Source organism: Stegastes partitus, unplaced genomic scaffold (assembly GCF_000690725.1).
Source record: "Stegastes partitus isolate 25-593 unplaced genomic scaffold, Stegastes_partitus-1.0.2 Scaffold980, whole genome shotgun sequence".
Taxonomy (NCBI): Eukaryota; Metazoa; Chordata; class Actinopteri; family Pomacentridae; genus Stegastes; species Stegastes partitus.
Genome location: NW_007578711.1, coordinates 119,506 through 146,140, shown reverse-complemented (window position 1 = coordinate 146,140; position 26,635 = coordinate 119,506). Strand labels below are relative to the sequence as shown.

The following is a 26,635-nucleotide window of genomic DNA, read 5'->3' as shown; positions in this document are numbered from 1 at the left end:
CCGCAACTCATCTTAGAGAACAGAAGACGTAAACAAGTCACCATCAAACCCTTAAGATTTGAATTGCTTTGATGGTATCGCTTTTGAGATGCACAGACCTGAGAAGTGTTTGTTTTTAACACCCTCCTCTGCCTGGTTTTGTATTGAATATCAGACAGATGTGGGCCTTTTATTCAAAACCTACATATCCGAGGTTCAAGTGAGGCACTTTTTGAAGTTGGTGAAACTGAAATCCTGTGCGTCGGACTAAAGTTGCGGCAGAGCATGGAAACTTTTCAAGGCTGGTGGCAACTGTCTGTCTGTCTGTTGGTCTGAGCGACAGCCGTTGGGAAACATCTTTCATGCCAGTCTGACTGGGCATCCGTCAGCATTCACTGTGAAACTGCCAAGTCATATCCAAACAACTAAGACAAGGTTCAGCAATTAAGAGTGTCGGCACAAAAGATGGCACAGACTATCAACAGGAGGATGTCTAGTCAGACCGAAAGCACTGTGGACTGATCTCGCCACGTTGTTTCCCACCACACTACAAACGTTAAACCATTGAAAACACTTGACTACTTTCCCAGATAAAACCTGATCACCTCACTTAACCCCTGTGTTCATTTATGGTTGAGAGTAAGTTTCATTCTCACGTTTTTTTTGCTGTGGAGGCAGAATATCAGGGACATGAACTGCAGATTTTTTTTTCTTATTTTTAATAGTTGTTTTGTACCAGAAAGTCAAAAATACAATTGTTTTTTTTTTTTTGTTCAGTTACAGCAGCACACCACAAATAGACAACAGAACAAACTACAAACACTTTTTTTTTTAAAAAACAGTATTTACAGTAATATACAGTTTATACAGTGATTCCAGTGAAAAACTTGTGCCTGTAAATGTGAGAGTATGAATGTAAACTACAAAGATGTTTTTGCTTTCGAGGTTGTAAATGTTATCGTTGCTCTGCTAGAAGCAAGTAATGCATGAGATAAAACTCTGATAATGCTGAACTGGCTCAGGTCTCAGGTTTGGGCAGTTAAAGGACATGGGGCATTTATATGGAAAGGGCAGGGGTGGTATCAGTGTCTGACATGACAGAAGGACGTTTGACAGTTGCCGGTACTTTGTTGAAGCCTCCTTGGCTCAGAGTGCCCGCACAATTCTTCACAATCCTTAGCAGGTCTTCCCTGAACCGAACTCCAATGAAGACGTAGAGGAACGGGTTGAGGCAAGCGTGAGTAAACGCCAGGCTCTTGGCGATCTGTCCGGCTACATCAAAATGAATTACAGTTTCACAGTCGAAGTTAGCAGCATTAGCTGCCTGTGCAGCTTCCACAATCAGCATGCTGTTGTAAGGCAGTTGAGAGAGAACAAACACAAAAACCACAGCAAAGATGACGCGCAGAGCCTTGTGCTTTTCAAAGCTCTTGGCCTGCAGAAGTGTGCGAATGATTACAGAGTAACAAAAGAACATAACCAGCAGAGGAATGCAGAAGCCCATGCAAATCTGCAGGGACAGCACCAGGATCTTAGTCCGGTTGTAGGCATTGTTTATGTAGACCAGACGGCAGGACGATTGCCCCTCTGTCGTCACCTGGGCGAAGATAAACTCAGGGAGGGCCAAGAGAGTGGAGACAAGCCAGACACCGAGGCAGGCGAGTTTGCTGTAGAACAGTCTCTTTTTCTTCAGGTTCTGGGCCTTCGTGACTTGCACAATAGCAATGTAGCGGTCCACGCTGATGCAGGTGAGAAGGAACATGCTGCTGAAGAAGTTGATCTTATACACGGCGGACACCATTTTGCAGAGACTGACGCCAAACTCCCAGCCCTTGATGGCATCAGCAGCCCAGAAGGGCAGCATGCACAGGAAGAGGAGGTCAGCCACAGCCAGGTTTAGCAGGTACACGTCGGTCATTGTTTTCAGGCGGTTGCGCACAGTGGTGTAGATCCAAACCACCAGCAGGTTGCCCACAGCGCCAAGGATAAAGATCATCCAGAAGAGGGGCGGTTCGTACCGGCCACGAAACTCTCTTACCCAGCTTCTGTTGCACATGCCGGGGTCTTCAGTTGACCCCGTGTCATAATCGTCGAAATCAGTGGGGTCCTGCAGACAAAAAACAATTCTATAAAGTGGCGGTACAGAGGGTCGCGTGCAACACATATGGTGACCTTTATGTCATTTCCTGTCATACCTTTTTTTTCTTCTCTCCTCATTACAAAACTCCCTAACTGCTCTACAGTTTCATAACATAATATGCTTCTAGTGGGAATACATGAAATGACATCAAACACCGTCTGTGCTAAACCAGAGTGCGTAAAAGAAAAAAAAAACCCTGCTGTTAGGTGCAGGTGTTGTGTCTGCAGGAGAAACCACACTGCTGCGCACAGTTTCCTGCTGCTATCCAAGCCTGAGGGGGTGAACCATCCTGAGGGGCTCCAGAAAGGGGGCCGCTGCAGAACTCAGTACCCCAACAAGCATCAAGTTTAGATATAGGGCAGAGATAAACGGCGGGTTTTAGCAAACAATGGAAAATTTGATGCTGATACGTCTTAGACTGTGGCATTTTACGACCCTGCAGATGTCTACGTTAGATAAATCCACCATACTTGGATTGTGAAATGCATTCTTTTACTCGTTCATCAGAAACATTTAACAATAAAAAAGCAAAAACAGGCACAAAAAAACTCATCATATTCAGTAAGGAGTGTGTGTTTTATACAAATTCTGATTTGCCCAATTTAAACAGCATCCTGAATTAGGTTTTACTGTATTCTTTATAATCTTATTTTAAATACTGTGTTAGAATAAAACACTGATGTCGACGGTGTCAGCAGTATCACCTTCCGTATTCTGCTCCTGCATTTACATATTTACTTATTTGCATCTACTCAGATATTCTGTATTTCTGCGTTACTGGTTCATGGGTTTTTACTGTTGTCAAGACGACAGATGTCAAAGTCACACTTACAGTTTGAAGAGAATATCCTGTGGTCATAACTGTAAATGGTTCGTCCGTGTAATCTACAAAAAAAAAAAAAAAGAGGACGTTAAAATAAGAAAAAAAATCAAAACACTGTAAAAAGTTCAATAAAAAGTTTAACATATGAGGAAATTTTACTTAAAGTGAAATAGAAGCTAATTTTAAAGTGCATAGATTGACTTACCCATTAGGAAGAGATGAGGAGAGCAACCTTACAGTCACGGTGCTGCTTTTGTTGTCTGGGTAGTACAGCTGTCAAATGCAACAACCCGACTCCTCTTCACTTGTTTATATGGTTTCCCTTTAACCACAGAAATCACGTGCTGCTCGTTATCCCTCCATCTCTGTCTCAGCTGGTAGAATAGAACAACACACAGCCTTAAACTGCAGCGTATTTCTTTAATAAGTAGAGTTTACACTACAGTGAGACATGCACTAACTTGAAACTTGCTTCAAAGTGTGAGTGTGAACAATGACAATAGTGCGCTACTTTCATGGGGAAGCTGCACTGCTACGCCCACTGAACCTTGACCATCAGGCTGGAAATAAAGCGCCCACACTCTCCTCCTCAGCTGATCAGGTTGTATGAAGTCTTGGCCCAATTTGTGAAACTCTTTGTATACACAGGTGGAGCACTTAGCCTTGCAGATGAGTGATGCATGAAACCGAAAACCCTGACAAGTTAGTCTGTGATGAGATGCTGTAAGTTTCGTTGTTTTTTAGTAGTTTCAGTGCAAGTTCAGGCAGTGTGAGACGGCGCTTAAAATCACTGTGCATGCAACCATCATCTGTCTTGCTAAAGTGCCTGAATAAATAAGTGTGACAGCGTCGAGGAGGTCTATTTGGGATTTTGCTTTGAACCAAGTGTTAATGGAATACGCCGCTTTATCATAAAAGGAAACCATGTTTTTAAAAAAAGAATAAAAGTTTAACATTATAAGTCAAAGTTTTGGTTTTCTTGGTAATTGCCCATCCCAGGCGTTTATTCCGCAAAACTTTAATGATCCTGAAGAAACGCTCTCTCATCTTGCCTGTACTACTGTGTATGTACAGCAAAGTGACAATAAACCTGATATGATTTGATTTGATTTTGAATTGCTAGGTGAACAACTTGATACCACAAATATGAAGCTGGAACCAAAAGATAGTTAGCTTAGCTTAGTATAAAGATCAGAGGTAGGTAGAGTTTAAACTAAGAGGTGCTGCACTGTAAAAATAAATAAAAATAAATAAATTAAAAATACCACTAAAAATGGTTCAAAATCCCAGCTGACTTAGGGTGAAAGCAGGAGACACCCTGGACAGGTCACCAGTCTATCACAGGGCTACACTTAGAGACAGACAACCAAGCACACTCACATTCACACCTACGGACAATTTAGAATCACCAATTAACCTCAACGTTTTTGGACTGTGTGGGAGGCAGCCGGAGAACCCGGAGAGAACCCACGCCGCACGGGGAGAACATGCAAACTCCACACAGAAAAATCCCGGTGCCCCCACCGGGATGTCAACCGCCGACCTTCTTGCTGCGAGGCAACAGTGCTAACCAACTGGCCCACCTTGCAGCCCATAATAAATAAATTACCATTTTAATTACCAAATTTTTTTTAAAAGCCAGTCATTTTACTAATTAAGATCTGTAATTGAATAAAACAAGAAAAATCTGTTAAGATAGCCGTAAATTGTTCAAGAAACTATAGTTGAAAATTGGCGAGAATTTTTTTTTTTTTACAGCATGAAAGTTAGATGGTACACCATTTTACAACAGCCTCTTTTTCTTCAGGTTCTGGGCCTTCGTGACCTGCACAATAGCAATGTAGCGGTCCGCGCTAATGCAGGTGAGAAGGAACATGCTGCTGGAGAAGTTGAGAGCGGCGGTTCGTACCGACCATGAACATCTCTTAGCCAACTTCTGTTGTACTTGCCGGGGTCTTCAGTCACCCCTGTATCATAATCATCGCAATCAGAGGGGTCCTGCAGATATAAAACGATTATATAATGTGATAATAAAGAGGGCTGCGTTCCACACATACAGTAACCTTTATTTCATTTCCTGTCATACTTTTTTCAGCCAAACGGTGTTGGTCTCTATTTGGCTAAATTCTCAGTTTATGAGAATTGTAAGGGGGTGAATTTTTATATAACTCAGCCCTTTAAATTGTATCAATGCTTATAATTACTATATAATTAATAGAGCGCTAGCACCAGTCCTCTAACATACATATTTCTGCTTCATACAGCAGCATGTGTACTGTTCTACAGCATTAGTGCATGTTTTTCATTATCAATTATGACCTAGTTAAAAAGGCATCATGTGACAAGTGCCTATAAACAAACAGTGTGAAGACAGGGAAGTAGAAATTTCACGGGTAATGCCACGAGTACAGAAAACAAAACTATAAAAGTCATGCCGCTGACCACACTGGCACAAAATAGGGCAACAGAAAGTCCCTCTCAAGTCAACTGTTTAATCTGAAGCCAAAACTATAACAGAAAACACAGTCACCTTGATACCTCGTAAGAAATAAAGAGATCACGTCAATTGAGGAGTGACACTCACTTTTTAAATGGTTTTACATCATCACCAGTCAAAAGTATTTCTTTCTTGCTGTGTGTGTGTGATTCTTGCCTTCTTGCCTCTTGTGAAGCCTCTCTGTAAATGAGAAGTGTGTTGCTGTATTCTCACAGCGTCACTTACCAGCCTGACGTAACCTCTACAGTCTTAGCGTACAAACCCAACTTGGCGCGGGAGGATGAGCGTGTGGGTCTTCAGATTTCAACCAATTGCTGGTTGTGTTTCTCGGTTTGAATCACAGCGAGGCGTCCGGCTGTGTCATGATTAGATGAGTGTTCTCCTGGGAACAGGCCGTTGAAGAAAGTAGCAGACGGAGAGGTTTCACTCACTACCTGCCACATACTAACTGCCAAAATGCAGCTATTGGACTGTAGAGTTCTGATCTGTGGGAATGTAAAACTATAGAAGAGAGATGAGTACAAACTGTGGAAAGTCAAAATGAAACTTTCATTTGCAGACAAAAAAAGATGTCAGGTCCCAGGTTGTAGATGCACAGTGACCTAATTATAGCTTTAAGGCAGTGGCTTTGTTGTGAATTATATAGTTTCAGTAGATTGTGCATCTTTATCTTTATTTCATATGACGTCATGTCCACAACTTATTCACTTGTGCATTGCAATGATTTCAGTCGCTATTCCTGCGGTGAATAAATCAACCCTTCCCTGTTTACAAGATGTGTCAGAAAAGTTCCAGGACTGGTGTCACAAAAAATTTCAAATCCAAACTACAAACTACAAGTTTTCACCTTTGAAGTTTGACGCACTTTCCCAGCCTCCCACGATTCTTCCAGGATCCTCCTCAGCTCCGTCGTCACAGCCATCTTGATGTCGTCCACGTCTTCAAAACAGGTTCCCTTGATGACCCCCTTGAGCTTGGGGAAGAGGAAAAAATCCCAGCTGGGGTGAGTAGGGAGGTTGCTCCAGCACGGCGATGTTCTTCTCAGCCAGGAACTATGGGATGCTCAGGGCGTTGTCATGGTGAAGCAGCCACGACTTATCCTGCCACAACTCTCGTCTCTTCTCACGCACTGAACGAAGCCAAGGCCGCAGGATCTCTTTGTAGACGTGCTGGTTGATGGTCTGAAAGGGAAAACTCGTAATTTATAGTTTGGGTTTTAAAATCTATCTTTTGTGACACCAGTCCTGGAACTTTTCTGACACGCCTCATAGTTTGTTAGGAGGACATGAATCATTCCCATCATGCATTGTGAATATACACAGTCTTCAATGTCCAAAAGGGAAAAGATTCTACCCAAAACCTGCATGTTTGGGTCTCCAATGAAAAACATACCAATAGATTGTGTCACAAATGCACATAAAGTGTACATTCATACCACTTCAGTAAAAATCACAGGGTCACAAAGTACGTATACACATGTATGGAAGAAAAAGGCCACCAATTTTGCATCAGATGTCCACTGAGTACCAAAGTGATACACTTTTATTTTTTCTGGATTACTTTTGTGTAGCAGTTAACAGGCCACCACTAGTTGCAACGAGAAGTAAGGATATGGGTACCACAACATTTAGTTAAAATATGTTATGTTTTCTACTTATTTTAAACACCATATGGACATATTAATGAAGTTTAAAAAAAAAAAAAGTATTTTCACCAGGTGGGATCTTTAACTTAACTTTGAAGAATATAAAGGAGTGAAAACAACCTAAACTGACCATTAACCCACCCAGAGCAAAACCAAGCAAGTGGACACTTCTGTCACTTCTGAAAAAGGAGAAACAGGATGCCTTTAAATGTGTTTTTTAATATGAGAACGACACACATGTCAACACGAAAAACAAAAACAACGGGAAAAACTGAGAAAAAAAAAAGAAAAAAAAAAGCCCACAAACAAAAGCAGCCAGAACTGGGAATTTAACTTCCCCCTTGTAAAGACAGAAAAGTCTTTGAAAAGAAATTATCCAGTTTATGTTTTGGGTCTTTTCAGTCTTTTCACTGAGCACAGAAATCATAACAACAGTCCACTGCTCCAAGAAACCACAAGTTGAAAAAACATACATAAACAAATGAAAGTAAAATGGCTCTCATAAAGGCTCGTGGGGTGTCACCGTTTCACAGTTTCATAGTTTTCACAGTTTTCACTTCCTGGCCTTTTACACCTTTTTTTTTCTGTTGTTTGCCCGTCACGAACACATGATGACAGAAGATGAGGATTTATGTTCTTCAGATTTCGAACAATTAAAGGTTGTGTGTCTCAGTTTTGACCACACTGACGTACAGGGAACTCCCTTTGTCACCATCAGATGAGAATGAATAATACAGGCACATGCGTTTGAGGCCACCGTTCCAAGGAATCACAGTGGCCAGGCGGCACATCATGCACAATAAACACAACATACACAATGAAATCACCTTAAATCTGCACCCATCGTCCATTTTTTTAAGTATAAACATGACAGTCTGTATTCCACACCTAATATTTTGAAATGTCTTTTTTGTTTTTTAAATATATGATCATTTAGGTCAACTCTCCTGGTTTAGAAAATGCTTCAATTCGCATGACCACCTCACATCTCTGAATACTGGTGTTAAGGCCTGACAAAGCCTCCAAAGTGACAAAAGGTTGAAGGGCCATAGATTAGTCACCAGAATAGTGTGATAAGGGCAGCATGCTTTTAGCAGTTACAACTTTCCAGAGTGCGGTACATGACAATTAAAAAGGGGAAAACCTTGCAATCTGCCTGAATAATCCAGATTATTTGCGTTGTATCAAGTTTGCAGATGGACACAGATGCCAGTTGAGTGCTTCATTCTCTGACTTCAACATCATGCTGTTCGTTGAAGAGATGTCATTTCACAGAACATTATATCAAGATTAAAACTGGAACATTAAACAATCATTCTCGGAAGTGACTGAGAGTTTTTTTCAACGTCTGTTAATCTTTATCACAATCTTTCTGAAGGTGTCGGATATTGAACAGCCCTTGGTGGCAGAGACATACTCACCAAAAGTTTTACAAGCTGAATCACTGATACCGCAGCGATGGTGACAGACAGATATGAAGGCAGGGATGAAGTAAACCACCATGGAAACAGCAGTTGACAGAATATTCTTAACCAAAGTTCCACTTGTTCCACAGCTTTGGACTTTGCCAAACTACTGGCCAGTCTGTCAATCAGTTGACCAGCTGTGGCTCGTAATGAAAAATTGAAACAGCTGGATGGATTTCTACAAAGTTTTGTACAATCATTGTCCAGAGCTTCAGTAAAAAAAAAACAACTAGACTTCTCTTTTTGGTTCTTTAAGATGTTTCACTTTTCATCCAAGAGGGTTTTTCGATTTCTGAACTGAATAAGTCCAGCTGCCTTGAAGAAGTTTCATGCTCTCAGGATGAATACCATGACCTGGGTGACTGAGAATCTACACAGACACTGTTACCAGATAAAACATCGTAATGCTTTTTGGGATACCTTGACACTCGTGTTCCTCTCAGGATGAACTGTAGTCCCTTAATTTGCCATCTAGCATCTTGAGAGATAAATTAAATGGGAAATGGTCTGCGCTTCATACAGTAGTTTTTAAAGTTCTTGTTCAAGGATACTTTGGCACATGGAGGCAACCCTGCAATTAGTAGACAACCTGCTTTACCACCTGAACCATGATTTCTGAACAAGTGAAGGGCAGGCCGTCTGGCATATAATACGACCACACTGATATGCTACACTGATTTCCGGTGACTGAATTCCATGTCAGAGTTGTCTAAATATGCAGCACCTGCATTAAAAATCCCAGATGACAGTAACTTTCTGTTTCCTGGCATCCTGGACTTCACCTTATATTCTGCAACTCCGTTGAAATTCTCACAAGTAGACGTCTGCTTGCCGGTTCTGCTGAAAAACCATAAAACAGAAGCTTGTACCTCACATGTGAAACTGAGAAAACCCCTTTAATGCCTCATGAGTGAACAGGAAGCTGTTCAGTATTGGGTACACTACACTAGTCTGACATATATTAACCGTTGCCCCATATTGTGGGAAAGTACTGTCAATGTCTGCTGAGTTTGGTACTGAGAGACGCTCGTCACCACTTCCTGTACACCAGCTTGCAGTGATTTATTTCATAAACCGATCGGCACCTGTTTGCATCACATCTGACTTTATCATCAGTTTTCCCATGGTGCCAACTGTTTAGCTGTAAACAGTACACAATCCTTTTTTAAAATCTTTTATTTATGAAACACAAAACAAAAACAAATGGGTTAGAAATTATTTCTACATCACAGCACAGCCCAAAGATTTTTAAAAGGCAATCAGTTTCATGAGCATACAATCTTTTTCTTTTTTTTTATAGGTAAGTTTCACCCCCGCCTCTTTTTCCTGCACAAGACAAGCACATCATGTACACAACTCCTGCACATGAAGCAAACCTAACACATGCTTAAGTCAGGATACTGTGGCTTTAAGCGTTTCACTCACAACAACAGGGGGTTGACGGTTGATTGACCACCTTTGTTTCTTCCTCTGCCACTGTCTCTATCCACTTTGGTTGTGACAAACAAGACAAAACAGCAATGTCTTTTCAGGACAATTGCTGCAGAAGCTGATGAAGTGGTTAAATGTGTTGACGTCAAAACAAAAACAAACTTTTGCACAACAGCATTGTGCAAGTGATGTAGTTATCAGACCATTGTAGAGTTTTAACATTAGCAAGTTGCTGCAAGGTTCTCTGCTAGGGAAGTTTATCTTATCTTACTAAACTGATCAATCTCTTTGACTTACCATGAAATTATGCAACACCAATACACATAACATTAAAACAGCCCTGCTTACTATGATTAAAAAAAGATGCATTCACAAAAAAAAATGTAAGTTTGGCATGACAGTCCGTTCTCAGTTTGACTGAGATTGTTGAACCTTGCAGAGTTGCTGAAGAGGCTGCTACGAGTGTACTGCTACAAGTCATCCCTGAACAACCACAGTGACAGGTGTGTTTGTATTCTCGCCGCAAAGTCAAACACGCTTTCAGTGGGTGTTGGACTCAACCAAGGTCTCCCCTTGTCTCTGATCCTGTTTGTGATGCTCATGGAGAACATCTCAAGGCGCAGCCAGGGTTAGGAAGGTGTCCGGTTGGGGAACCTCAGAGCTGCATCTTTGTTATTTCCAGATGATGTTGTCCTGTTGACATCAACAGGCCGTGATCTGCAGCGCACACTAGGAAGGTTAATGGCTGAGAGTAAAGCAGCTAAGATAAAAGTCAGCACCTCCAAGTCTGAGGACATGGATCTCTGCTGGAGGCCAGTGGGTTGGGGATCAGCTACACACCACGTGAAGTAACTTCAGTATCTTGGGATCTTCATCCCAAGTAACAGGAAAATGGAACCTGAGATGGACAGATGGATTGGTTTTACATTGGCAGCAATGTGTGTCGTACTGGACTATTGCAGTGATGAGGACCTTGAGCTGGAAGGCGAAGCTCTCGGTTTACTAGTCGATCCTCACCTGTGGTCATGAGCTCTGAGTAGAGTCCAAGAAAATGAAACTGCGGATACAAGCGGTTGAAATAAGGTTCCATCACAGGGTGGACGGGTTCAGCCTTAAAGATAGCTGAGTTGGTTGGGGAATCTGTTAAAATGCCTCCTGGGTGCCTTCATTTAGAGTTTTTCCAGACATGTTCAACTGAGAGGAGACTCTGGGTAAAGCTAGAACTCACTGGAGGGATTATATATCTCATCTGGCCTGGGAACACCTCAGGATCCTGCAGGAGAAAGTGGAAAACACTGCTGGGGAAAGGGACATCTGAAATGTTCCACTGAGATAGATATGTTTTTATAGATAAGTATAACCCAGCTTGAAACACCATGTCACTATGGCACTGGAGTATTCATGGATGGATATTAGCACACAAACCAATACTGGGGTCTTAATATGAAAATACCTGAACAAAAGATTATTTTTTTTTGACTCCACATCCTCGTAAGTACTTGCTATTAGTAAACTGCAGAGATCACAGGTCACAGAAATAGAATTATACATTTTCATGTCACCCAAAGTTTGTGAAGAAACATTCAAAAAATTAGTGATGGAGGAAAAGTGAGTGACCTGAACAACCCACACAGACACATACACAAAGAATACACTGTACATCCTCTTATTGTTAATATATGTTTTAATGTGAATGTTTTGTGTTCAGCTCAAGTTAAAAGGTCCTCTAACTTGAACTGAATTGAATATTCTGATTTGTGCATGCCCTGTGTCTTATTGCAGCATGGCGCCCCCTAGTTAAATCACTGTTCCATAAACAGCAGCATTACTTTAGTGTGAAGTTCATTGTTATTCATTCAGTTTCTTACAACTTTTTATTGTTTTCACCCTGCCTATGTGACTGTCTGATCTATACATAAGGTCAAAACATGCAGAGCAGTGAAGTATTGCCAAAATCGATCTTTTTAGAAACATTTTGCTATTAAAGGCTATTTTTAAACCTATGTGACATCCCTTGAAGCTGAAGATGAGAGTTACACCCTAAACCTAAAGTGAAAAGTTGAAAGCATTTTAATGATGGTCACCTGCACTGACTTAACCAACAGAAAATGACAATACATATGTTTGGTAACAGCTTTTATTACCCCATACTTTGCACAATACAAACAAATGCACATCTATTGTAATATAGGGTAGATGTATCATACTCTACAAGAGCATTACTTCATGAACATCATGTATATATTGATTTTCTTTTTCTCTTACACTCCATCACCCACAGCAATACGAAAAGTACACAGTTAAAGATTCCACACAAAAATATTCTATGCCCTTTGTGTAGGGAAGTAGGGAAATCATTCTAGATCACTATCCATGTCATTCAATATGCAAGAGCAGAAAAAAAAAGTAATACATTTTGCAATATTTCCAATGATCTGGCTTTCATACAATGTCAGGTCATGGGAAATATTTTTGTCTGAAATGCTATTAAATGTTTAGGTAAGAAATTAAAGCAATAATGACCTCAGGGGTCAAGAAAAAATACTTTTTTATTTTTATTTTTTACTAAGCTGTTCACTATAATAAAGAAAATAGCTTGGAGCTAACTCAATCATGATTGGATTTTGTCAACAAAAGGGGCAGCTAAAATTAAGACCGATCAGCAAAACATCAGTAATCAATTACCCAGTATTAGAAGGCTAAATATTACCTGTAACCATCTGATAAATAAGACTGCAAAGCTTCAGGCAGACAGTACATATTTGCCCAGTTCAGCAAACGGACAAGGCCTCTTCAAACAGGGACGTGTTAGTAATTGCATAGAGCACTGAGGGAAGTCTGCTAGCTACTGTAAGTGAGCTCCAAATTGAGACGTAGAAAAAAAGCACGGCGGTCACTATTTCATTTGTGTGTTCAGTTGTGTGTGCTGCCAACCTCCCCGCTCCTGCTCTTTACTAAAGCCAATAACTACTGAAGATGCCAGATAAAGCGTGAATAAACAATTCCTTGTGGAAGTGCTTTTTTCTGTCTCTCTTGTCTCACAGCAGTGGAACTGACGGTTTCCTGTCCAAACCACAGTTGTAAATTTTGGTCCTGTCTTACCCTGTGGACATCTGTCAAACCAGCTGTCTTAGGTAGAACTCATTCATTGGGCTCATATCTGAAACAGAAAGTTATATGAAATTAGACAAGTGCCAATCGTGTTTTTTCTTGTTTTACATCACTGCCAAATGTTTTTGGCAATCCACAGTGATTTAAATTTTAAAATTGTGCTTTCTGTATCATACGGAAGAATTCGGATTAAATTTGCATTTATATCTTGCATTTCTTGATGAATACTAACCTTTGCAATCGTTTTCTAATTTCTTTAATCTGCTCGTTCTTCTTGGTTAGGATCTCTTTCATGTTGCGGTAGGCTGCAGTTTGCTGGAACTTCTTCTCCAGCTCCTGCACAGGACACATACATCCAAACATTAACAAAAAAAACAAAAAAAAAAACAGCGCAATGCACCCCAACATCTCAATAACAGCTTGACAGTACAGTGAGTGATACCTGACATTTGGTGAATGCTGACCTCATGTGAGCTACTGTGAGCTGCACATAAAGGCAAAGCAAGGCGAGGCTGCTCTGTTTGTATAGAGCATTTTATATACTGGGGCAATATAAAGTGCTTTTAAACATAATAAACCACAGTAAGGGACACAAAATTAAAATCTTAAATAAACCAAATAATTTTAAAATTGCAAATATATTAAAAAGCAAATGTGTTGTTGTTTAAAATTGAGGTAAAATAACTTTGCAGTTTTTACAGGGTCAAGTAAGCTGTGTAAAAACAAGTTTTTAGTTCTGAAAAGTGTTCGAGGTTTGTCTAACATCAACCGAGAGGTTATTCAAGGTCTGCACAGCATGACAACAAAACCCTGCTTCACCTTGTTTTGTTCTAACTCTTGGGACGGTCAGTAGGCAAAGAAAAAAAAAAAATCAACCCAATAAACCTCATGCACTCATCAAACAGACCAACAGCTCACGTTGAGAAATGTCAGCTGCGTGACCTTTTACTCTGATTTTGAAGGTTGTAAGGGATGCGAGTGAACGTGGAAAAGCCTTGCTTCCTCCATCTCTACTTGCATAAAGAGAAACAGACTGAAGCGCGCTTTCACAGTTAGATTGAACAACTGCCAATGATATTAATTTTAGAACACATTTCTCTAAACCGTAAAATACTTTTCATCTTGTTATGCTTGATATGCATTTCTATTTCTGTACCACCTGGTTATATTTGAACAAACAAGCCCTGATACTTATTTGCCAAAAATGCAAAATACATTCATACAACAGTTCAAGTTTATCTTTAATGCTGGTACTGCATGTACAATACATTCCTGCATAATTCTTTGTTTAGAATAAAAACTTGTAAAAACAGAAAAAGGGGCTTTCCTTTATATAGGCTTCATTTATCACAAGTGGCTACAAACAATGACACCCCCCCATTGTCTCAGCAGCTCAATAATAAGTGTTAGAAAAGGAAATAACTCTTGACATTTGGTGGATTTTACCCTCAGAGGCTGGTTACTGTCAGTTTCCATAAAAGACCACAGTGGCATACCTTCTCTGCCAGGGACAACTGCTCCTGCACTCGCAGAAGCTCATGTTTGGCAGAGATCAGGTTCTCCTGCAAATCCTTCTGGGATGCAACGTTGGCACTGAGAGACCTTTCATAGTCCTCTTTCAGAGCGGCGACTGTGTCCTCTAGACTGCTGATCTCCTGGGATTGAGCGGCCAGCTTAAAAGGGGAAAGAAACAGCGCTCAGGCTCAGGTTCAATGGAAAGTAACCATTGCAGAATTTATACCCTCTATTCCTAACAGCAACAGGCAACAAGCAACACTTTGATCAGGAGGATACATACCATTAGGTCCAAGTGAGCAGACAAAAGCAAATCGCAGCAAGTGTTCAGATGGAAATGAAAAATTTAGAGTTATACAAAAAAAACAAAAACAACGAAGAGTAGTGAAATGGAAAGCAAAAGTGGAAAGCATGAATATGATGATAAATGTAAACTTAGAACAGTACCTGCTGATCACCTTGCACCTTCTGAAGGTCTTTTAGAGCTCTTTCTGCCTTGGTTTTCTCATCTAGTGCACTCATGGCCTGATAAAAATAAATCAGGCAGAGAATTAGTTTCATAACTGTTGCTACTGATTATGGGAAAAGCTGCCAGTTTGTTTAAAAGGTTACCTGGGTTTCTATAGTCCGGAGTCTGGCTTTTAGCTTGTCATTTTCCTCCTGTAGTCTCGCTATCTCCTGAACAAGTATTAAAAATACATTAGGCGTGAATCAGTGTATAAACATGATAATGGCAGTTTAACTTTGCAATCAATCTGTGCATGTAGTCCATGTCCATCCACTGTATTTCTTTACCTTGTTAAGGAGTTCAGACACCCCGCCTTCATTCAGCGGTGCCAACTTGGGTTTGCTTGGTTCCTGGTTTATCTGGAAATAAAGTTTAAGACTTTACACCGTGGGAGAACATTTCTTACATCTCATTCCAGTCATGTTGTATATACTTTGCTACTACTGTGACTGAGATGTCACTGTGAAACTAAAACACCATTTTATATGTGTCAAGTCTTGCTTTTCTTAGAAGTGTGAAGACGACTGGTGTGTACTTTTTGAGAAAGGTGTGAGCGCTCAAACCAATGAAAGAGCGGAGTATTGCATTACAAAGTTGATTTGTTTTTCTTTAACCATGTGACATTAAAAAACCACACGTCAACCGCAGTGATGTGTGACTACAGAGCCGTGCGGCTAGAAATGTGAAGGGCAGGCAACCTGACATACAAAAACTACTTAAAATGCAAAGGAATGCCGTGCTCCTCTTTGGTTACCGACGTCAGTGCGGGTGCACATTTGCTCGAAACACATGATTAATGACGGCCGATGGTAATGTTTGAAGATCCTGCATGTGACGGAGCTGCACATTGCGCTCACCTTATCGGTGGCTTTAAAGTCAGTCTTCTCAAATTCAGCCACTTGCTCTAACAGCTCCCTATACGGGTGAGAGAAGAACAAAGAATTAGACGAGAGAATAATAAAAAAAGAACCAATAAACAAAGACAAAAAAAAGCTGAAAGTTATTATCTCTAAATGTTAACAAGATTAACCGTTTGTAATGTAGAGTTATTGTTGTCAGCGCTTTGTGACCAACACGGAAAACAGTAAAACTGATACGGTAATCTGTGCTATGACCTCATTCACCTTATCACCTCAATGTTGATGTTTGCGTTTTTTTAAATCTAGCAAGGAATACTAGCAAGGAAACTCTACACCCCTGTTCTTGGTGGCAGTTTAGCACTGATGATATAAGATATATGCTTGTGGTGAAAAGAACGGTTCTGTGAAAAGCTTATATGTGGTTTTTAAGAAGGAGCTGAAGACACGTAGACTGTGACATGGGGCGTATTCCTGGCTTAAGACGGCGTATCAGTCACGTACAGCTGAGGCCTGTGAAAAAAAGGTTTGGGGGTTGTTGATCCACCCAGCATGTGCATATTACCAACAAGAGAGCTTCAAGAAGGTAAAAGGTCAGAAGTTATATGAAGTTCACCTGAGTGCTACATAGAGTGCATTTAAACCTGTGTATATGCACTATGGAGCGTTACAATTATGACAATTAGCCAACAGCATTAGTCCATGTGAAGAAGAGTCAGCTGCAGGATCTTTTTCGCTGATGTCATTTGTGTGAAATATGAAAAACATTCTCTCTAATCGCACTGACGAAAACAGAAACAAGTCGACGTGTGGTTTCGGTATGACCCTGAAATTTGCAAAACAAATCTAACATTTTAAACTGCCATCTACATTTATATCAGCGCAAATATCTCTACGCTATGGAACGAGACATTACAGTTATTCTTATCTTTCTATATACTCACTTGATTGCGCTAAGACATCAGTACAGTCGAGGCGGAAGGCCCTAAAACTAATCATTTGCCAAAATGTCAAGAACATTCTGACACCAGTTCAAATGTGATTTATCTTTCTTATCTGTTGCTGGTATGACATGTACACACCCAATTCGCTCGATGTTCAGGCTTGTGATATAAAACCAACAACAATCTAAGGAGCTTTCTTCCTGAGTTAAAAGCGAAAGAACTGCATTTGCGGTTTAATTTAATAGGCTTCATTATATTACATGTAACCACAAACAGTTACACCTCCATCAAATGGCTTTGTGCCACTTACTGCAAATTGTTACTGATAGTAGAAAATAGTTTAATATGACCTTTAGTAAATTAAACAGAAATACATTTAAATTAATGCAATGCGTTACACAACCTAAAATTATGGGGAGTAAAAATTAAAGAATTAGTTCACTGAGATTCATTCACTTGTAATAATACAGTGTGGTAGATAGTTTCACTTTAGTTACAAAGCATTAAGAAAAAATGATGAGAGGTCTGTATTTGTTGACAATACTAAAATGATCTATATATCTGGAAAAACTCCTCAAACAATGTCCTGAGGATAATACACAGAGCTGACTAGCAACGGTTTTCATTAATAACAGTTTCATCTGCACACTATTGACATGGTGCATTTCCATTACACTTTTTAAATTTGCTTTTCAGTGCTTTCAAATGTATTAAAGATCCCCACCAGTGACAATCACGTTTTTTTTTGGCACCATGTCCTTATATTGTTTATGTGGCAAAAGACACATCATGGGTGATACAAGCAGCAAACCGCATGACTGAGAATTTCCACCTTGAAATTGCACTGATGTGTATAGAGCCTCAAAAACATGGATTAAGACTTTCAGGGGTTTCACACGTTCACAAACCTGAAACCTAACAAACAATCGTAGTAACGTACAGGGTGGAGCTTTCTGTGTTACTACACTTTTCAGGATTGGATTCTGTTTTGAAGGTGTATGGCTGAATAACTCCAACATTACAATTCGCCATTGTGTAGCGTAGAGCAGTTTAACGGTGTTTGAGCAGAGTCTTAGGCGAACTGGTGTGCTCGAGCTGCTGCGAGCAGAGAGTACCAGGGACTACGTAGATACATGCATTTAAGTGGAAGCAACAGTGTGGCGTTACATCTTAAGGCAGGAAGATATTATATTCATGGAAAAATTTTTATTATTTTTTAGGTAAAGTTATCTTTAAAAGTACTGAAAAGGTTGTAGAAGTTGTGTGATTTTTTTTTTTTTAGATCAACTGCACGTCAGTGGAACAAAAGAAACCAGCGTAATGGAAACAAGGGTTAAATTACCACAGTCTCCTGAAGGTTTGGCAGTGACCTTTTTACCTGGCATATAACATGTAAGAGATATGAGCGCAAGCAGTACTGAAGAGGAAGTGGCCTACGGTAGTACACAGATGTGCTTTTCTCATGAACACAAAGGTTCAGTGGCCTTGCTCACCAGGTGTGATAGTCTGTTTGACCCTGAACTAATGGCATTTTAAATCCTTTTAAACAGAAAATATTTTCCTGCTAAGTTATTGTGTGAATTGTTAATGATATACCACGGTTGTATTGTTGTTTTCTTTTTGCGCATACAACACCCATAACTTTGTGAACAAGATATTAATTAACTTTATCGAAATATCATTATTATCTTCTTTCAGGGGCTGCAAGGTGGCTCAGTGGTTAGCACCATTGTCTCACAGCTAGAAGGCTGCCGATTCGTGTCCCGGTGAGGACACCCGGGATCTTTCTGCGTGGAATTTGCATGTTCTCCCCATGCAGCGTGGGTTCCCTCCGGGTTCTCCGGTTTCCTCCCACAAGTCCAAAAACATGTTGAGGTTAATTGGTGATCCTAAATTGTCCGTAGGTGTGAATGTGAGTGTGCTTGGTTGTCTGTCTCTAAGTGTAGCCCTGTGATAGACTGGTGACCTGTCCAGGGTGTGCCCTGCCTTCACCCTAAGTCAGCTGGGATAGGCTCCAGCCCCCGTGACCCTAGTGAGGATTAAGCGGTGTATAGATAATGGATGGATGAATCTTTTTTCAGGACTTTGCAGGTGCTGTATTTTGCATAAGATCCAAATACACACATTTTGTACTCCTCTTGGAACAAATGTGTCGATGTCTCCTTCCATTAAATTTATGTTTTTTGGTTATTAATGCAGCATTTTTCAGGAAACCTTAATCTGCATCTTCCCTTACAGCCCACCTGTTCTCCAGCTCTGAGATGTCGCTCTGCAGCCGTAGGTAAAACTTCTCAGCCTGAGAGAAGAGCTGCCTGAGCAGCAGCACATTGGTGTGGGCTGTGTTGATGAGCTCCATCTCCACCTCCCCACGCACCACCACCTGCAGCCCATCCAGCATCTCCCTCACCTCGTCCACTGTGAATGTTTCCTCTACAAGCCTTCAGACAGAAACACACACACAAGCATTAATGTTACGGATCCATCTGAAGTAGAAACCACTTTTTTTTCTCTATCTGTTACATCTCCCTTCTACAGACTGCTGAGCATAAAGCTACATTTGCATAAAAACAATAGCACCAAAAACCTTAACAACCAGTCACCTGCTATCTTTAAGCTCCTCAAAGCATGAGTCAATAGTTTTGAGCCTCAGGACCCTCTTCGAACGTGCAAATCGCATGTAATTGATGACTTCATTCTGATGGTGTTCATTAAACCCAAATTCAGCCTACACGGAGACAAGAGGAAACAGATTAGTAGCAAAGAAAATAAAAGACTGATATAGAGACGGAGAGACGCTGTGATAGCAACCACAATTCGCTGATCAGCTAACTAGAAGGGGATTTTCTCCTGCTAATGTGTAAGAGGGCCTTTTCACATGAGCTTGCACGTCCAACGTGCTATGTGTGGGGGTGCTGGCTAACGTTAGCTGTCTGCTCGTCTTTAAATTCAGCTCGGGTACTACGTTTAGAAAATAGGGCTACACGTTTAGCAAGAAAAGCAAACAGGTGGCCGAAACAGCAAATCATAGCAGCTACTTACCATGGTGGCTGTGGCGCTAACGTTAACGTAACTAAATTAGCTAGCCTGTAGACTGAGCTGATCCAAAGGAAAAATGGATGTTTCTGCCTCTAATTTAGGCCACGCAGGGAGCAGACTGGAAGCCAGAGGTGATATTCTGGAGTCGAGGGTTCTAATAAACTCCCTTGCACTTATAATAAAGTCGGCGAAGAGGCTAAACTGAGGTTATATCATAGCTATAAGATTATCTAGCAGATCTGCTAGCTTAGCTACCCAGCTAGTGTTTGCCTTGAGAATGCCTTGGTAACGGAAAGGAGCGTCATCACCTTGGTTACGAGAGCTGCGTTCAATGGCGCTGCGTTCAAGATAGAACAAAAGGCGATATGGACGGACCATAATCAGAACATAAGATTTATTATTGCGACAACATTTTCTGCGCCAAATTTCATATAAATAATTGTTTCAGTTATATCGCTCATCTGTGGTTTTGTGTATCTATATTTTTAGCTTCAAGATAGCTGTTTAGTCTGTTTTTGTTGTACTTCAATTCCATGTGAACATTGAACAATGTGTTTTGTCTATATATCTTTAAATGCACCACAACTAATATCATTCCAATCTACTTTGCTCTTCAGTTTCCATATGTCTGCTACATACACTCTAATCCCGTCCTTTGCCAAATGAAGTTTGGTCAACATATTTTGCAACAGAAATATTTAGTTAACTCTGTAAAGAAAAATGAAATGATATGGCAAGATACGGATACAGAATTTAAAACGATGCTACAGAAAAACTTTCAAGTAATACAACCTGACTTTAATAACATGTAACTTTTTAAATGCAATATCATTATGTCTTACTATTACTCTTTACAGTTTTTAAAGTTCCATTTCCATACTCTGTGTGTGTCCTATAATTTGGGTACAATCATTATTATATAATGCAATATCTGTAGCTGTGAAAAGTCTTTATTATTACCTTTATTTTTGTAATCTAATTTTGTATTTCTTGTCCTGTTTTTTTAATTTTGTTTTTTACTGTACTTCATTTTTATATAGCTGCTGTTGTGTGGATTTCATACATAACAGAACATAGACCTAACAAGCTTTACAATCTATGCAAACGTGTTCTTTGAAAAAAACACACATTTTTTAAAACTAGCTATATGTACTTTCGCAACTGTTTGTCTTGCAGCCTTTAATAATTCTGAAAGAGCAAAACCTTAAAATGTATATTCTGTGCCGTTTCTGCAAAATGTAACTTACGAGTCGGGCCATAGGTACTGAAGGGTTATAACTGAGTTAAATGCAGTTACCAAAGTGGCAGTTGTACCTGCTTCAATATATCACATGCAGCAGTAGATGGCAGTATAGAGTTGGAAAAAAGGAAGAGAGAAGCAGGCTTGTCAGTGAGTCTAGACAGTGTTGAGGCTTATTACAGTAAAAGCACATTCATGCAGAGTATAGACCCCTGCTGCTCATCCCCAACATAGGGAGCATCTTCAATCATCTGTGCCTTTGTTCCTTTGGCACTGGGTCCCTTATTTCATTGACAAGCCCTGGAAACCTCCAGCGACAGAAAGGCCAAGGATTCTACAACATATAGCTACTATATACTTTTTTTTTGGAAAGACTATAAAATCTTTACACTTTTAGCAAACAATACCTTGAGCAATAGAAGATGTTCAGACATTTGCACAAATACAACTGCAACCACTAGCATTCTGTTTACACATGATTAAGTTGATTGTCAGGTGGGACTCAGTATGGCGGTTTCTCCATCATGTGAGCCAAATTAAAAACTTCATCTCTGTGACACCGTCTTCACATCCTCCGTCACTGAAGCCAAAGGAGCTTCACTCTCCATTTTGCTAAGAAAAAAGAAGGAAACTTCTTTCCTCATGTCTCTCTAACTGTAATTGAATTAGACTAACGGGCAGCACATGGTTGGTCACCTAATCAGATGCCTGATAATGTGAGCATTCTGTGCTGCCCCGCTCAAGTTTAGTGTGCAACATCAGTCAGTGACAGAGGCCAAGATGTTTCCCCTTTACCTTCAATCGCGGTGAGTCACTTCGATTCGAGACACAGCAGTAGTTAAAAATCAAATGATCAAAAGTATAGATCGCTTTTGGCTTTCATTAGGATCCTCTATGTTGGGTGCTGCTAGACTTTTCCGGTGGTTCTGCCTCTCTATTGTTTAAATTTAATGTTTTAGAGAATCTAATTAAGCTGAACTGTAAACTTCTTCGAAAACTTAATTATAGAAGAACACGCGCCATTGCAAGATCAAAAGTAAGAAAATTAAAAAATTGAATCTTAACACAAAAATATCATATATAATAAACAACGAAATGGTAAAAGGCAGAGGAAGCAATAAGACACTGTGGGCAGCTGGCAGATGAAATTAAGTTGACCATTAGAAATGGGAAAGGACAGGATGAGAAAGTACAGTTTTTAATGTTTTTTTTTCCTAAAGCTGTTACGCACATTATTTAAAAGTAAGTAGGCAACAAATTAAACTATAACGAAGCTAGCACACTCCACTGTTGACCTTAAACAACTATTTTAGAGGCAGGACATTTTAAATGTATTTGCGTGTGTTTGCATGTATAGATGTTTGTGCTCAGTGTTTATATGTCATTATTGATCAGGGTTTTCATGCAGGTCTAATGGTGCTCAGAACAGTACTCGATAAGTACAGTGAACTGGAGGTGCTCTTTCTCAACTTAAGGTATTGCTGCATTGATGGGACAGTGTCTCTAGAGGGCACAATAGCTGTATTTAATCCATGTGTAACAATGTATTAGCAGGCTGTTGACACCAGTGGAGACCTTCAAAACTCTTAAATGAGCAAGTTGAATTATCCTTTGAGTATTCAGAGAGAAATATTAAATATATAAATAGAGTAGAAACAACAACATCATGTAATGTATTCTCCAGTTCACCAGGTCAATTCCCCAAGACCATTTCAGCAAGATGACTGTCAGAATTAGGTTCTTGTATATCACCTGTCTAGGGTTGGCTCTTTGGTTAAATTTTTTATTTAAAAAAAAAATCTGTATCTGTTGTTATCCGTCTCGCTTCCATGCCGTCTCTTATTAAGTACTTCCTTTCTAATTAGCCCAAATGAAAACTAAAAACTCCATTATTACGCTCGTTCCGCAGTAGACAGCTACACTAATCTGTTCCGGGGTCGGTTTCGGCCGTATCTATCAATTCAAACGTGGAAGGAATGAAAGAAAAACCGATCCGGGATCAGGTGTCTCAATAATTCCGCTTCCAGACAAACCAATCAGCTGACAGCCGCATGACAGGCAGGCCTCGCGCATGCGCGATAGTTCGCTTTTGGTATCAGGAATATGGCAGCGTCCTGAGTTCTGGTGGGGGGAATACGGCGTAACTGAGCACCTTCAGCACCAGAGTGGGAAAACAGAGACGCACCGGCCGCACTCGGAGGAGGGTGGGGGGCTGAGGGACGGCTACGAATAACACCCGCTAGCGATTTTACAGGTAACTGCACCCGTTAGCACCTGCCACTCGTCTCTTCTGCATGTTTGCTTGATTGAACCCCGCTGCTAATGCGACTAGCTAGTTCTCCCATAAAGCCTGAGTGATGGGCTAGTTAGCCGCTAGCTTGTGGCTAGCACCCAACAGTGGCCTGCCACAGCCCCCTTTTCTGCATCTTGCAAGCAAACGCTGATAACAAAAGTATCTGGGCTATCATTGTTGTTGGGGTTAGGTGGAGCAATCGTGTTGATATCGCAAACTATGCTACCGTGCTTGTTTTTTTTAGCCAGACAGTTAACCGTGTAGGCCTGCTGCAATGAAGCAGAGTTTGGCTAGCTGCTTGAGATCCAGGTAACGTTAATGCTGTTTGTCATGGATTTACTTGACAGATCGGGAGCTAGCGCATATCCTCCAATTGACTTACGAATTGCCATTACTCATTGTAATCCTTCCTGTGCGATTTCAGTCTTTATACCTCCAGTCTGGTCTGTTTAAAATATATATTTTGCAAACAAGTGTTTTCTGAATCACTAATAGTGCCTCCTTAAAGTTCCCGTCTTTGCAGCGAGATTGCTTCATATTATTGGCAAACACAGTGTAGTGTTGCGATATGTCTTCAGGACAGGAAAAAGCTCCAAAGAAGAGAACCACAATGCAGTTGTCAGCCTGATACTCGTGTGATGTGTTTGGCTTTGTCAGTGCTCTATAAAATAATTGATGTGATTCTGGAAGGCCAGTTGAACAAAGATGTGTTTTCTTTGTTGGCCATTTTACTTTACAAATCTGTTACCCGAATAGCAGGTTGCTGAATATATTTTTAATTGCTGTTATAAAAAAAAGTGGGTAGGACCATGTACTGATGTAATGGCACATGATGTTTTGAACCTTGTCCCCACACTAATGTTGAAGCAGCTTTCTAATTGTCTGTGCTTTTCTAAAGGAATCCTGCAATTTAAACTTTTTTCATAGCTTGGAGAATACAAGCCTAAGCCAAACAAATAGACAACGCAGAAAAAAAACAAAAGATTATAATGAGTTAACTGACCACAATGCCATGACAAATATAACCTGTGGCTGTGGAGTAACTAGTGGGTACCAACTCTGTACTGTGTGGTTGACAGCCTGTTTGCGGTTGTTTAGAGAAGTTCTAGAGTTTTCCTAGAATCCCATTAGTAGGCATCTGTGGTTAAAGCAAGTGTTGGTATCTACTCAGGGATTGTCACAACTATCCAATTAAACAATTTAAAAACCTGTTTTGTTAAAGTTTCTATAAAAAAAAAGTCATGAGATCTGTTTACTTCATGGTCCTTTCGTTTATGTTTTTGTATGGGGAGGGGGGTTCAAATCTGTCAAGGATAGCCATAGTAATTTGCTACTGATCTACATACAGGCCAGAAGAACTGGGAGTGGTAATCACATGACCCAGTGCTGGAATATTTGCTTTGGTCTGCTGTCACGCTCATCACAGCAATATAATAAAAAAGGCACTACCCTCTCCTTCATGAAAGAGAAAACTATGCAATGCCTAATTCTATCTCTTGTCGTGCATGCCATCAACCCACGCTTTGAATTAGATTAATTATGCTGCTCGATGAATGCAAAACTTGGTTCTGGACCATTTGCAACTGTGTTTCAGTCATTGAGATGTGAAACCTGGTTAACTTTTAAAGGACCTCCAGTGTTGAGGCACTTGAAACTGTCTTGCTTTTGTTTTGTTTCCTGCCTTCTGCGACCTCTTGACACTCGTCCCTCTCGGTACATGAATTAGCGAATAATTTGGGCTGATTTTTGCTGCTCCCTGCTTCATTTGCACACTGAAATGGAGAGGAAGGAAAACTGGAGTCAGATTTTTCCAGGATCCTGGCAGAGTGCTGACACAGGTTCCCCTTGTCACAGTGCAGCCGCCAGCAAATTACTGCACTAAGATAGGAGAGAGGCAGTTATTCCCTCCTTTTTCTCTACTATGTTCTAGTGACTGGTTTGTCTGTGACACCTTCATCTTTCATTGGGTTAAAACAATCTGACAGAAACTATGACATATAACCATCCAGCAGGTAGCCTGAAGTTACATTTTCAATGGCTTCTTTATTCAGATTTAGCATCTGGACAACAATGAAGACATAACCTAACCTCTGTTCCTCTGCAAAGGATCAATAATCCACGCTGGCTTTACAACAGACCATATTGACACATGCTCAGCTGGTGCACTGTTATACTGTTTTTTTGTGCGTATAATATCAGCATGGAATGGAGACGTTTACTTCCCCTCTGCTTGTGCTGAGCAGGTTGTATCCCAGTGATTCCTTAGTGTGCTACTTTTCAAAGTCAGCCTACATAAATGCAACCATGAAGGACAGCGTGAGGATGTAAAAAAGTCAGGGTTATAATAAATTGTAAGTCATGTGCTCCCGGCTATATTGATGTCTTATCAGTGAGGTAATAACAGTGAAGAATCAGTTGGTCATGGAGTGATGGGCCACTCTCTGTTGTTAGATAATCGCTGTTTACCCTGTAAGCTGAGGGAGTGTCTGGTGGGAGTCTCTCCCTCTGAGCTGAAAAATGTTGAATGACCGTGTGAAGTGTGCATCGCAGTATATTGGTATACGTGTTACATAACTTTGATTTAGTAATGACTTGTAAAGGTCTGGGTTCAAGTTTTGGGTAACTTCAGAGTGTGACTAAAAATGCAACACTTTGTCTAGAAGTACTTATTCAAAATCTTTAATTCATTTTTCTGTGTTGAAAACGAAGCGTCCTTGCTTACATTGTTGTTCAAGTTCTAATAACTTTTCTTCTGTGTTGTAGGTCCTGTGAAAAGATGAATGTCGTCAAAGAAAACAAAGACCTGGCCTGTTTCTACACAACCAAACACTCCTGGAGGGGAAAGTAAGACCGCAACCTTTTTTTTTTTTTTTTAAACCCCACCGATAGGCTTTCCGTACTTGTGGCATCATCTATTTCACTTCTTCTTTGTATTAGTTTACAAGAGAGTATTAAAGTGAACTCTTCATCATCCTGACTCAGTGTTTCAACTGTGTCCACTTCTGTATCTTAGACAAGCATAGGAGGTCTGCAAACCACTATCATCAGTCACCAGTCAGCAATTATGTGTTCAATACCAGGGAACACAGGCCAGAACTAGCCCTCATGTACTGTCACTCATTTGTTGTCTGGGGAGTAAAGTAATAAGAA

At 40.4% G+C, this 26,635-nt stretch overlaps 3 protein-coding genes across 8 annotated transcripts in view; 1 reads left to right on the top strand and 2 right to left on the bottom strand.

The window, feature by feature from the left end:
• Positions 1-681: 681 nt before the first annotated feature.
• LOC103366795 (C-C chemokine receptor type 9-like) lies at positions 682-3,266 on the bottom strand. The gene is made up of 3 exons (XM_008294624.1): positions 3,148-3,266; positions 2,952-3,004; positions 682-2,086 (listed from the first exon to the last, which is right to left on the bottom strand). Exons 1-3 carry the CDS (start codon positions 3,149-3,151, stop codon positions 1,037-1,039), a joined length of 1,107 nt encoding a protein of 368 aa, XP_008292846.1. The 5' UTR covers positions 3,152-3,266; the 3' UTR covers positions 682-1,036.
• Positions 3,267-12,100: 8,834 nt separating this feature from the next.
• Positions 12,101-20,230, bottom strand: lztfl1 (leucine zipper transcription factor-like 1). The gene is made up of 10 exons (XM_008294623.1): positions 19,956-20,230; positions 19,517-19,641; positions 19,160-19,354; positions 15,973-16,030; positions 15,403-15,474; positions 15,220-15,285; positions 15,055-15,132; positions 14,589-14,765; positions 13,325-13,428; positions 12,101-13,141 (listed from the first exon to the last, which is right to left on the bottom strand). Exons 1-10 carry the CDS (start codon positions 19,956-19,958, stop codon positions 13,123-13,125), a joined length of 897 nt encoding a protein of 298 aa, XP_008292845.1. The 5' UTR covers positions 19,959-20,230; the 3' UTR covers positions 12,101-13,122.
• A 3,052-nt stretch (positions 20,231-23,282) lies between these two features.
• The window catches only part of dnajc13 (DnaJ heat shock protein family (Hsp40) member C13), a 33,223-nt gene continuing 29,870 nt past the window's right edge, over positions 23,283-26,635 (top strand). For all 6 annotated transcript variants that reach the window (XM_008294622.1, XM_008294620.1, XM_008294619.1 and 3 more), the window contains exons 1-2: positions 23,283-23,446; positions 26,249-26,329. In XM_008294622.1, the coding sequence (XP_008292844.1) occupies positions 26,262-26,329 (68 nt within the window). In that variant the 5' untranslated portion in view covers positions 23,283-23,446; positions 26,249-26,261. The remainder of the gene's footprint in view (positions 23,447-26,248; positions 26,330-26,635) is intronic.